Source organism: Neoarius graeffei, chromosome 18 (genome assembly GCF_027579695.1).
Source record: "Neoarius graeffei isolate fNeoGra1 chromosome 18, fNeoGra1.pri, whole genome shotgun sequence".
Lineage (NCBI taxonomy): Eukaryota > Metazoa > Chordata > Actinopteri > Siluriformes > Ariidae > Neoarius > Neoarius graeffei.
The window spans coordinates 26,937,030-26,950,986 of NC_083586.1; the positions used below are offsets into that span (position 1 = coordinate 26,937,030).

Here is a 13,957-nt window from a genome sequence, read left to right on the forward strand (position 1 = left end):
GGCTTTGTTATATGACGGTAATACGCATATTGAAATTTCGTTTAATTTGGGCAAATTTGACCAGAGTTATGCGCTTGATTATTAACAAACTTTGGCAATTTCATCAAGGTGTGCTGGCTTTCTGAAATCAACTTCCTTCATTTGTATGCCCTGCTGACCAAAGGGGGATTATGTCATGGCGATATCAGTCTGTCCCGGGAAGGGTGCTCACCTTCTGAAATCAACTCCTCCTCACAAATTGTGGAGGAATTTCATGAGACTTGGCAGGATTCCTTGTTCTATGTCAGTAATACATGTATTGCAATTTTGTTCAATTCAGTCACATTTTACTAGTTATAGCAGAGTTGCCGGGGGGATATTGTGCATTCAGAGTAACTCTTGGGGTGGGATGTTTGTGTGTCTTTTATTAGGCTTCACTGAATATTTTATTATAATATTTTTCCCCCCCTTCCCAGTAATGCTGTGGCAGGTGAGAGTGCTCTCGACAGAATTGCCTGTGGCCTTGGAGGCAAAATTGTGCTGCCCATGATTAAACAGCACATAATGCAAATGCTCCAGAACCGTAAGTTCATACAGACCCGCATCACAATTTTTAAAGGTCCAGTAATTAACTTAATTGTTCTTGCTGGAGCATGCACTATACACTTTTTTTTTTTTTTTTTTTTTTAATTTGGATGATTCTTCAAAACTTGGTCAAGAAGGTAGTACTCCTCCTTGTGGCTCCAGCAAGAGAGAGGAGTGTAGCTTTTTTTTGGGTCAAGAGAGTACTGCCCAATTATACCCTGTCCACACTAGGGAATTTTGTACCGATATGAAACTACTTTCGTACTGCAACACCTGTCCACACTAGCAACTATACCGGTACTGTAGCGGCATAACTGTATCGGTACGAAACCCACAAATGTATGGGTTTCGTACCGGTACAGTATCGGTACTGTAGTGCTTCGCTGTAGTGTGGACAGATGAAGCGGCTCTGTATCGATACAAATATAATGCGCAAAGTCTCACACCTCAATCGATGTCTTCGCTGAATAAAATAGTGAAGAACGGAGATTCGTTTGTTTCTTTCTCAACTGCCTCGCGTGTTTTATACGATTCGACTGAATAAATGACCACCAGAAATACAGACTGTACACTGACAACAAAAAGCACACACACGTTGTTTCATCCGTACGGAAGCCGAAAGAGGCCCTTCATATCATCCTTTTTTTTTATTCACCTTGTTATCCCGAGATAACGACATAAATTTTTTTTTTTTAAAGATTTTTGGGCTTTTTCCACCTTTATTGGATAGGACAGTGTAGAGACAGGAAATGAGCGGGAGAGAGACGGGGAGGGATCGGGAAATGACCTCGGGTTGGAATCGAACCCGGGGTCCTCGGATTTATGGTATGGCGCCTTATCCACCTGAGCCACGACGCCCCAATAACGACATAATTAATTCAGGATCTCGAGTAAACAGCTGAGAAATGGTTCATTCAGGTGCGCCAAGAGACTTGTGATATGCTGACTTTGGGGCTGTTTCTCATTCTGTATAGACACAACTTTGGTCATTAGAATGTCTGGAATAATCGATCACCTAATAAGGCAATATTTTGATCAGGGGTTGGCACAGGGAGAGATTGCATTAAGTCTTTTAATAAGGGATCGTTTCAAAATTAGTCCGCGGCACCTCCGCAGAAGACTGGCCCGGCTTCGTCTCTACCGACGGAGATACAGCGATCCAGCTGAGATCACGGAATAATTTTGTTTTCTCGAGATCTCGAAATAACGGATGCCATATATTCTCAGAAGGAAGTTACTCGGTAACCACGGAAACATTTCGCGCACGCGCATTTCAACTACCGTGAAAGAAAACCGCAAACATTTCTCGCTAGTGTGGACAGATGCACTAAACTGTACCGCTATACTTTGTATCGATACAGTTATACCACTTTCGTACCGGTATAAGTGTGAACACAGCATTAGACTGAGCTCATTTGGATGTGAATAATGTGCAGGAATCTTCAGCTTGGCTGATATGATGCTCGGTCTAAGCCTCACAAAAATGGCCAACCAAAAGTGAGGCCATATGACTTGACCATTTCTGCCTATTTACACTGAATTTATATTCGTGTACGCACTACATGACTCGGCTCACCACTTGTGGTAATCCGATTAAAAATGCATTATAATCAGCTTTCAGCAAGCATGTTTTTAATTCTTCACAACCTTTGATCTCTTTGGTGATGCCTTGCTGAGCGTTAAGAATCTTTGTCCTAAACCTTCTTACTTGTTTTGTTCACGGCACAGCGGATTGGAGGTACAGACACGCCGGTCTTATGGCGCTCTCTGCGATTGGTGAAGGCTGCCATCAGCAGATGGAGTCGATTTTGAATGAAATTGTCAGTTTTGTCCTGCTGTTCTGCCAAGATCCTGTGAGTACTGACCAAGTTATTTTTACACTGAGCACCTGAGTGATCTATGGATCACATTGCTCTACATCATTTAATGGCCATGGGTCCCCCCCCCCCCTTTTTTTCTTCTTTCTTAGCATCCCAGAGTTCGATATGCAGCTTGCAATGCCATTGGTCAGATGGCAACAGATTTTGCTCCTACTTTCCAGAAGAAATTCCATGACAAGGTATTGTTTTCACAAATCCCTGGGATTCACCCTGAACACATTAGAGTAATTGAACTTGCCTGAAATGTGTCGGAGGCTGAGACTGTGCCAGAAGTGCTGTAAATGGTGATCGCTTTCTAGTGTGAAGACTAGGAGTTGCAGTTTAGATGTTTAACACAACACCTTGTACAAGGAGACCCCATTACCGTATTTTCCGGACTATACATCGCTCCGGAGTTTAAGTCGCATCAGCCAAAAAATGCATTATGAAGACTTATCCTTATAGTATATATATCCTTATATATATATAAGTCGCACTTTTTTGAAGGGTTATTCTATCCATGGAATCTGTGATTGTATCTGATAAGCGGCGCGTGGTTACTGCGCGACTGCATTGTTTATTTAATAAACAAACAGCTGAGCAGTGATAACGCGCCCTTTGCCCTGTAAGTACCGTAGTTTGATTATTTTAAATATCTACTACTATCATTATAGCCTTTATTATTATTATTATTATTATTATTATAAGACCATTATTAAAAAATGTTCTGTTTCCGGTCCACCGGCGGGGTGAGTGCCGTTTGTGTGGGTGAAAATTTTTTTTTTTTTTAACGCCGGTTTTTCGACATTTTTTTTCGGGTTTGTAAATCTAAAATCGAACTTGACATTTCCGCATTCCCAGGGCTTTCCACTAAAGGCCTCTGCATGCTCTTGCGACAAGGCTTTCGCAGATAGCTTTTCGCAGACAGTTGTAATTTATCGTTGAGCGGGGAGTAATAGGCGTGCGCGATGTTATTCACCGCCACAACGCAAGGGGGCGCGAAGTCGCTAGGAGTAGTTGGTGGGACGGGACGTCACGTCACCGGTTTTGGCAACAACTGCAGGGCAGTCACTGCCAGAGTGATATGTCCCATCCCAGGTTTTACCAACAACCCTCAGCTCACACTCCGGGAGAACTGGTGCAACTGAACTTACTTTCCTTTAATTGTTGGTACTGCACCCTCTTTTAATACGGGCTTCGAGCCAACGCTCCAACAGATCAGAGGTCTCATACGAGTCTTCAGTAAAATGTGCAGAGCAGAGGAGAGACCACTTCATAGGCGCCCAATGTGCCCATGAAGTTCTTGCAAAACGCGTCCAAATCTTTGCAGTTTGAACATTCTTGGGCCGTGAATGCAGCGTAAATCCACCTTCTGTCGTGTTGTTGCACCCGCCAGCAACACATCTATGTGGCATGGCGATAAATTAGCTCAAAATGGAGGATCGAAGTTGCAGTCAGCTCTGTGTTTTAGTACAGCGGAAATGGCGACGAGACCAAAAGACTTCCTGCTGTGATGTCAAGGTCATTCACTCAGACTGCTACCTATATAAATCACTTTAATTGTAAAAATGACTAGATTTATTGTTAACGCTTAAAACTATTCCTGTGCCATTCTTGAGGTCTCAAGGCATTTATAAACAAAGTGAGGCCATGGCTTTGCGTATCTGCTTTAAGGATAAGCAGCTTTGCTTTTGGGGTGTCACTTGGATGGTGGAATTTGCTTCGAAATACTTTTTGAGGTTTTACCAAACATTGTTATACCCCTGCTCTGTGGGGGGGTATACTGGCTTACCTCCTTCCATCTGTCCAAAGCACCCTTTTTCTCCGCAACCACAAATCCTAGCCACTTGGTACCAAACTTCAGCTTGGGGTTCTATTGAGGTTTTTCACCTGACGTCACAGGGTCACGTGACGCCCCGGTGTCCGCCATTTTGAAGGTCAAGCTAGCTAATGTCAACAACATAGTAGCTAGTATGTTACTGTAGCAATGTTTACGTTCAGTCATTTGGATGACTGTTAAAACCTTTCAGTCTCAAGTTTTTCCTTTACTGGATTTACTAGTTTACTGTAATTATGATCCGGCAGCTATTTACACCGGATCCAGTGTAAATAGCTGCCGGAGCGCGCTCCGGCTTGCTCCCCCTTAAATTAAGCAGCGCGCTCCGGCTTGCTCCCGGAGTGCTCCGGCCGAGGTTCCTGAGCGCGCTCCGGCAGCTATTTACACTGGATCCGGTGTAAATAGCTGCCGGATCATAATTACAGTAAACTAGTAAATCCAGTAAAGGAAAAACTTGAGACTGAAAGGTTTTAACAGTCATCCAAATGACTGAACGTAAACATTGCTACAGTAACATACTAGCTACTATGTTGTTGACATTAGCTAGTGCTAACAGCTAGCTGCTAGTACACTGCTACAACTACACCGACCCTAATAATACAGTTCTTGGTCATTGCCTGGTAACAGCAAATTTATAACGGGCCATGTCTCAACAGACTAAGAAGTTATTTCAATGACATTTAATAACATTTTGTTTATCCTGAGGACCGAAAGTAAATGAAAATGTGAACAAACCTTAGCTGTAATAAGATGGCGACCACCGGCTCCAGGGACGACCCGCTGATGTAGGCATGTTACCCAGCCTGACACAAAATATTTGTAGGCATCCAAACTCTTGTACGCTTTCAGATCAATACCTGTGTATGGCGATGGGTTTTTAACGACATAGGTATACAGATCATGTGGGCCGAAGTCAGGTAAAGGCGAGGGCTTCGTGTACTTCCGTACGTCAGTGAACAATCCTGGTGGAAGCAGGTAAACGTCGTTCTCTAAGCCTGCTAACCTCAATTTTTGCAAATACCTCTCCCTCTGCTCGCCCTGTAAACGCCCTACGTCGCTGGATAGTGAAGGTGTTTTCTGCATCTCGCTCCTTTTTCTTTTATGTTTTTCGTTTGTCGCATTCAAACTGATTCGAGCCGTGACGTCCAAAATGGCAGCCTAATGATGCATCACATGACTTGGTCACGTGGGTGAAAAACCTCAATACCGTGTATACCGTTTTCAGGTCTGTCCCACATCGACTTCCTGTTTACCGACTGAATGCGTTTATGAAACATGCAGGGTGGATTTTGACGCCATTTCAAGAAGCAAAGTGCGATTTCAAAATGGCCGTTTTTCAGGATGTTATTTGAAATCCCTGGGGAGAACGCTGCTCTTGTTTTCAGGGTTAATTATTTGTTGAAGTCAACATTCATAGTAAGTGTCCTATTCCTTCAATTGCTTGCATTCTGATGAACAAGAGCAGGGCTATTACCATGGATGCAAACGGCGCGCCTTTTGGCGGATGCCGCCTTTTTCATGGCTGTCTGGGGGACTTGTGTGAATCGCGCAGATCCGATGAGGGTTTTGGTTTTTTTTTCGGGGGGGAGCATTGGAGTGTCTGATTATAATTTCATCAAAGTAAATTCTGTATGAAAATTACTAAATAAGCAAATGCCGTTACAGTCCATGAAACGTAGGAAGTATAAGTATGAGAAGAAAACAGTAAATCAGAAAGCTGCACGTAAAGCCAATTGGCTGCGCGCCATTATCTGCTGCTGGCTGCACTTCACTGCATGCACAAGGATTTCCATCAGGCCAACGCAAGTTACGTAATTGGCTTTACGTGCGCAGCTTTCTGACTTACCGTTTTCTTCTCATACTTCCTATGTTTCATGGACTGTAACGGCATTTGCTTATTTAGTAATTTTAATACAGAATTTACTTTGAAATTATAATCAGACACTCCAACGCCCCCCCCAAAAAAAACCTCATTGGATCTGCGCGATTCACACAATTTCCCCCAGACAGCTGTGAAAAAGGCGGCATTCGCCAAAAGGCGTGCCGTTTGCATCCATGTATACGGACGCAAGCAGTAGCTCTCAGTTGAGCTTGTTTTTCCACATTGTAAAATTTGTTAAATGTTTTTTTTTAAATAAAATTCCTTAATTTGAACTACCAGCTCAAATGTTCTCACTGTTCTTTGTTCTAGGTAATCTCGGCCCTTCTCCAGACCATGGAGGACCAGTCGAACCCTCGTGTTCAGGCCCATGCTGCGGCAGCTCTGATCAACTTCACTGAAGACTGCCCCAAAGCGCTCCTCGTTCCCTACCTGGATAATCTAGTTCAGCACCTCCATGTCATCATGGTGGCTAAGCTCCAGGAGGTCTGTTAAGAGAAGTCGCCATAGTTTGTAACAACTGACTGTGTTTTTCCATCAGTATTGAACACCTCACTCAATCCCCACCATTAACTAACCTCGGCAGCTACCCGATTTACCAAATGTTCCTTCGCCAACACCAGTGGCAAGTTTGCTGCTAACGTTCCCTTAATTTGCTGGACGGCTAACTAACATTAAAGAGAACTTTCTTTTAGGTAATTTCAGCCAGTTGGCAAATTACCAGACGTTCTCCCTAATTTAGTCTCGCCGGTTTCCTGCCGACTAGTTAGGTCCGTGTTAATTTTGACGCAGGTTTGAAGCTTGGTTTTAGTCACATTTTAGCTATAGTTTTCTCAGTTTCATGGTGCTGTAGTGGGTTTTGCTGAAGGATATTTCTCCTGGCTGCCCGTGAAGTAAGCGTACCTTGAACAATGTGTTTAGTCAGAACGTGTTGCTGAACTGCAGCAACCATTGATTGATTTCAGTATAGATTAGCTTTTTCTTTTTAGTTTGGTAGTTTTGTTCAACGTTTAATACGAATGCTCAGCCCTGATGAATACTTGTATCGCTGTTGCAGTTAAGAGTTAACTCCTGCATCAGTGGTTTTGTTTCTCATGAGGCCATCCTTAAAAAAAAAAAAAAAATCCGTTTCCTGTCCACCAGGTGAGCAAAAAAAATGTTCAGTTGGTGAGCAAAAAAAAGTTCAGTTGGGATATATATATATATATATATATATATATATATATATGCATGCATACATACATACAGTGGGGCAAAAAAGTATTTAGTCAGTCACCAATTGTGCAAGTTCTCCCACTTAAAAAGATGAGAGAGGCCTGTAGCTTTCATCATAGGTACACTTCAACTATGAGAGACAAAATGAGAAAAAAAAACCCAGAAAATCACATTGTCTGATTTTTAAAGAATTTATTTGCAAATTATGGTGGAAAATAAGTATTTGCTCAATAACAAAAGTTCATCTCAGTACTTTGTTATATACCCTTTGTTGGCAGTGACAGAGGTCAAACGTTTTCTGTAAGTCTTCACAAGGTTTTCACACACTGTTGCTGGTATTTTGGCCCATTCCTCCATGCAGGTCTCCTCTAGAGCAGTGATGTTTTGGGGCTGTCGCTGGGCAACACGGACTTTCAACTCCCTCCAAAGATTTTCTATGGGGTTGAGATCTGGAGACTGGCTAGGCCACTCCAGGACCTTGAAATGCTTCTTACGAAGCCACTCCTTCGTTGCCCGGGCGGTGTGTTTGGGATCATTCTCATGCTGAAAGACCCAGCCACGTTTCATCTTCAATGCCCTTGCTGATGGAAGGAGGTTTTCACTCAAAATCTCACGATACATGGCCCCATTCATTCTTTCCTTTACACGGATCAGTCGTCCTGGTCCCTTTGCAGAAAAACAGCCCCAAAGCATGATGTTTCCACCCCCATGCTTCACAGTAGGTATGGTGTTCTTTGGATGCGACTCAGCATTCTTTCTCCTCCAAACACGACAAGTTGAGTTTTTACCAAAAAGTTCTATTTTGGTTTCATCTGACCATATGACATTCTCCCAATCCTCTTCTGGATCATCCAAATGCTCTCTAGCAAACTTCAGACGGGCCTGGACATGTACTGGCTTAAGCAGGGGGACACGTCTGGCACTGCAGGATTTGAGTCCCTGGCGGCGTAGTGTGTTACTGATGGTAGCCTTTGTTACTTTGGACCCAGCTCTCTGCAGGTCATTCACTAGGTCCCCCCGTGTGGTTCTGGGATTTTTGCTCACCGTTCTTGTGATCATTTTGACCCCACGGGGTGAGATCTTGCGTGGAGCCCCAGATCGAGGGAGATTATCAGTGGTCTTGTGTGTCTTCCATTTTCTAATAATTGCTCCCACAGTTGATTTCTTCACACCAAGCTGCTTACCTATTGCAGATTCAGTCTTCCCAGCCTGGTGCAGGTCTACAATTTTGTTTCTGGTGTCCTTTGACAGCTCTTTGGTCTTGGCCATAGTGGAGTTTGGAGTGTGACTGTTTGAGGTTGTGGACAGGTGTCTTTTATACTGATAACGAGTTCAAACAGGTGCCATTAATACAGGTAACGAGTGGAGGACAGAGGAGCCTCTTAAAGAAGTTGTTACAGGTCTGTGAGAGCCAGAAATCTTGCTTGTTTGTAGGTGTCCAAATACTTATTTTACTGAGGAATTTAACAATTAATTCATTAAAAATCCTACAATGTGATTTCCTGGATTCTTTCCCCCCATTCTGTCTCTCATAGTTGAAGTGTACCTATGATGAAAATTACAGGCCTCTCTCATCTTTTTAAGTGGGAGAACTTGCACAATTGGTGGCTGACTAAATCCTTTTTTGCCCCACTGTGTGTGTGTGTGTGTGTGTGTGTGTGTATATATATATATATATATATATATATATATATATATATATATATAATATCTCCCAATGCTGTTTCTTTCAGTACTTTATTACAAAAGCAGACACATTTTTAATAAAATATGACGGTTAAATCAACTGAAACTTGTACAAAAACTTTAAGTTAGCATTTTAAATGCTGACTGCAACATTGGCAAAACTTTCACAAAGGTACCTAAAATGTCCGACACACGGACTTTTTGTAGTTCTAAATCGAGCGTTAGGCCGAGTTCGGATGAAATTACACTATTAAAATGATCACTGAATGATTTGTTTTTCTGAATCTTTACTATTTTGTTGTTCGCTAGAATACCATTTTGCGATTTCACACTTAAGCAAATGTTTGAAAACTCCGGATCTCCTTCCTTCATGGTGGCTGCTGTTTTTTTGTGCCGCACGGCGCATGCACAGAGCTGATTCAGTTCTATATTCTGCGCGGAATGCAGGGTTTTCCACAAGCGCTGGCTGCCGACTACACAATTAAGTCCAGCCGGCTACTTTAATGACTTATTTTTGTAGCCCACAGGCTCTAAATATTAATTTTCGATTTTAATAAAATTAAATGTTTATCTAACGGACTGACAATAATGTCAAACTGAACCGCACTCATTTAAGCTGTGATTCGCGCTGTTTGTACCGATAATAACCACAAATTCCCCGCCGACTTCGTTGATCAAGGGAGAGTAACTCATCCGCGGCCCCGACATGCGGTGTGTGCGCGCGCACTCGGCAGAGGCAGTAGTGTGTCGGAGGCGACATCGGAGGGAACAGAAGCAGAGACGACGCTTATTTTGTCTCCGGTAAACCAGTCTTCTCTCGTTCAGTTACGTGCTGGCATCAAAAGACACCGTTGGTTGTAAATGAAGCCAAACTGAGTGGTTGGAGTGTATTTTCATACACAAATGGAGAAATGTTGGCTGAGTGTGTAATTGTGTCGCCCCACTGCAGACCGCTGTCGTTGTTAATTCATAGCATGCTCAGCTGCGTGAATGTGTCATGCACCGAAAATAAGAGATTTACAAGCCAGGAACGCCTCATGATGCAATACGCAAGAAAAGAAAAGATTTACTGCCATTTTACTTTGTATTTGAGTAAAGTGAATAAATAAATGGTCTGTGGAAAATACATTTAATCCTGGGAACTGCGTGCACAGGAGTTTTTGTGTTCACTCCCCCCCCGGCTGGCTACTTATTTGTCATGGCTGGCTAGTATGAGCCTTAGTGGAAAGCCCTGGGAATGCGCAAATGTCAAGTTCAAGTTTAGATTTACGAACCCGAAAAAATGTCGAAAAACCGGCGTTAAAAAAAATTTCAACCGCACAAACGGCACTCACCCGGCCGGTGGACCGGAAACAGAACATTTTTTAATAATGGCTTGAACTGTCTCCGTCTGTTATAATGGTACGTTCCATGTAGCGTTTGTGGATGTGAGTGTTGTGTTGACGGAAACCAGACGTTCGCGTTCAGAGTAGCATAAGGGTTGTTTTACAATCAGGGTACTAAGTTTGTGTCACGGGTCCAAAATTCAAATAGATTCAAACTGGTTCTTGTACCAGTTTTTAAGTGAAGGACAAGTTAAGAACAGATTTCAGGTCATTTTTTGACGTGTGTGTATGGTAGTTTTGTGTAATCTGCTATAAGATAAAGAAGATTAAGTGTAGCTTTAAGCAGGGCTGGGAGAAACAAATGAAGTGATTCTCGGAGAGGACTTTTTTTTTTTTTTTTTTTTTTTTGACAATTCAGAATCCACTACTTCCATAGTGCTTTTAAATATAAGGCTGTAAGCTTTGTGTTAGGTGTCTCTAATATTTATGTCCCAATATCTTGAGCACATTTTAGGATGAAAATAATTATTTTATATATGTTATTTTATATTGAAAAATTAGCTGTCTCGGAGAGGACTTTTTTTTTTTTTTTTTTTGACACAATTACATACTAATTTGATCAAAATAGTCTGAAAACTTACTGGCATTCAACATTAAAACTTAACTATGTTTCCAATGATATGGAACCAAATATGTGTTTTATGGTATAAAGAATGATGTAAGTGCATCCCTTTTGGAGCTACCTGTGGTCAAAAAAAGCACTTTTTCTAAATGACACGAGTAATTTTGCTAAATATGACATATATTGCCATACATTCACCAAAAATAACGTTATCACCAATTTTTTTTTTGCATGGTAAATAGAGCTATCACAGAGCTACAATAAACAACCAAGTTTATTTAGTCAAGCCTTTTGATATTGAAGAGAAGTGTTAAATGTGATTTTTAGCTTGCGGACCCTGATTGTAAAACAACCCCTAATTCTCTGGCCAAAATCCTGACGCACCAGCTGGTGCAGGGTGTTCCCTTTTTCATTTCTTGAAGGCTTTTTGCACAAGTTTTTTGCGTCATGTGCGTTACAAGTAACCTGTAAACTGTCAAGGGAAAGTGAATAAGAGCTGCTACACATCCTTTTTTTTTTTAAATGCATTTCATAAAATGAGCACATAACTAGGCTATCTGCTTGAACGGAGTAAGCCATTTCATCCTCTTTACTCATCGGGGCATAATGAATAGAGATTTTGTGTGTGGTTTTTTTTTTTTTTTTTTTCCCTTCTCTTCCTCATGTACAGTGCTGAGCGTAAATGAGTGCACCCCTTTTGAAAAGTAACATTTTAAACAATATCTCAATGAACACAAACAATTTTCCAAAATGTTAGACGGTTTAATATAACATCTGTTTAACTTATAACGTGAAAGTAAGGTTAATAATATAACTTAGATTACACATTTTTCAGTTTTACTCAAATTAGGGTGGTGCAAAAATGAGTACACCCCACAACAAAAACTACTACATCTAGTACTTTGTATGGCCTCCATGATTTTTAATGACGGCACCAAGTCTTCTAGGCATGGAATGAACAAGTTGGCGACATTTTGTAGCATCAATCTTTTTCCATTCTTCAACAACGACCTCTTTTAGTGACTGGATGCTGGATGGAGAGTGATGCTCAACTTGTCTCTTCAGAATTCCCCGTAGGTGTTCGATTGGGTTCAGATCAGGAGACGTACTTGGCCACTGAATCACTTTCACCCTGTTCTTCTTCAGAAATCCAACAGTGGCCTTAGATGTGTGTTTAGTCATGTTGGAAAAGTGCACGGCGACCAAGGGCATGGAGTGATGGTAGCATCTTCTCTTTCAGTATAGAGCAATACATCTGTGAATTCATGATGCCATCAATGAACTGCAGCTCCCCGACACCAGCAGCACTCATGCAGCCCCACATAAGGACGCTGCCACCACCATGTTTCACTGTAGGCACCAGGCATTTTTCTTTGTATTCCTCACCTTTGCGACGCCGTACAGTTTTGAAGCCATCAGTTCCAAAAACATTTATCTTGGTCTCATCACTCCAGAGTATCGAGTCCCAGTAGTCTTCATCTTTGTCAGCATGGGCCCTGGCAAACTCTAGGCGGGCTTTTTTGTGCCTGGGCTTTAGGAGAGGCTTCTTTCGTGGACGGCATCCATGCATGCCATTCCTCTGCAGTGTACGCCGTATTGTGTCACGGGAAATAGTCACCCCAGTTTGGCTTTCTACTTCTTTAGATAACTGCAGTGAACTCGCATGCCGATTTTCTTCAACCCTTCTCATCAGAAGACGCTCCTGTCGAGGTGTTAACTTCCGTGGACGACCTGGACGTCTCTGTGAGATGGTTGCAGTTCCATCTTTCTTACATTTTTGTACCACTTTTGCTACAGTATTCTGACTGATAAGTAAAGCTTTGCTGATCTTCTTGTAGCCTTCACCTTTGTGGTGGAAAGAAATGATTTTCTTTGGGGAATTCTGAAGAGACAAGTTGAGCATCACTCTCCATCCAGCATCCAGTCACTAAAAGAGGTCATTGTTGAAGAATGGAAAAAGATTGATGTTGCAAAATGTCGCCAACTTGTTCATTCCATGCCTAGAAGACTTGGTGCTGCCATTAAAAATCATGGAGGCCATACAACGTACTAGATGTAGTAGTTTTTGTTGTGGGGTGTACTCATTTTTGCACCACCCTAATCTGAGTAAAACTGAAAAATGTGTAATCTAAGTTATATTGTTAACCTTACTTTCCCGTTATAAGTTAAACAGATGTTATATTAAACTGTCTTCAACATTTTGGAAATTGTTTGTGTTCATTGAGATATTGTTTAAAATGTTACTTTTCAAAGGGGGTGCACTCATTTACGCTCAGCACTGTACATTATTAAAGTGTAGTCATGAAATAAAAGGTAGTTGGTGAGTACTTATCGTCATTTGACAAAATTAATACCGTTCTCCCCCATCATATGATGGTTACTGATTCAGAAGGGTGAAGGTTATCGTTTGCATCCTCGGAGATGAAGCCAGCCTGATCTTTTTGACCTGCTGCATCATAGGGTAGAGTAACGCACTGCGGAAAGGGCTCTCATCGCCCTTGCCGATTCATGAGCGCATAACTCGGCAATTGTAAGCAGCTGTGCTATGATTGATGGTGGAGAGTGAGTATGCTGCCCTTCCCACCCAGAGAGCATGTACAACCCCGATTCCAAAAAAGTTGGGACAAAGTACAAATTGTAAATAAAAACGGAATGCAATAATTTACAAATCTCAAAAACTGATATTGTATTCACGATAGAACATAGACAACATATCAAATGTCGAAAGTGAGACATTTTGAAATTTCATGCCAAATATTGGCTCATTTGAAATTTCATGACAGCAGCACATCTCAAAAAAGTTGGGACAGGGGCAATAAGAGGCTGGAAAAGTTAAAGGTACAAAAAAGGAACAGCTGGAGGACCAAATTGCAACTCATTAGGTCAATTGGCAATAGGTCATTAACATGACTGGGTATAAAAAGAGCATCTTGGAGTGGCAGCGGCTCTCAGAAGTAAAGATGGGAAGAG

At 41.9% G+C, this 13,957-nt stretch overlaps 1 protein-coding gene across 2 annotated transcripts in view; it reads left to right on the top strand.

Moving 5' to 3' along the window:
• The window catches only part of kpnb3 (karyopherin (importin) beta 3), a 131,836-nt gene that overhangs the window by 50,010 nt on the left and 67,869 nt on the right, over positions 1–13,957 (top strand). For both annotated transcript variants that reach the window (XM_060898618.1, XM_060898619.1), the window contains exons 10-13: positions 456–562; positions 2,293–2,417; positions 2,534–2,623; positions 6,452–6,625. In XM_060898618.1, coding sequence (XP_060754601.1) covers positions 456–562; positions 2,293–2,417; positions 2,534–2,623; positions 6,452–6,625 — 496 coding nt within the window. The remainder of the gene's footprint in view (positions 1–455; positions 563–2,292; positions 2,418–2,533; positions 2,624–6,451; positions 6,626–13,957) is intronic.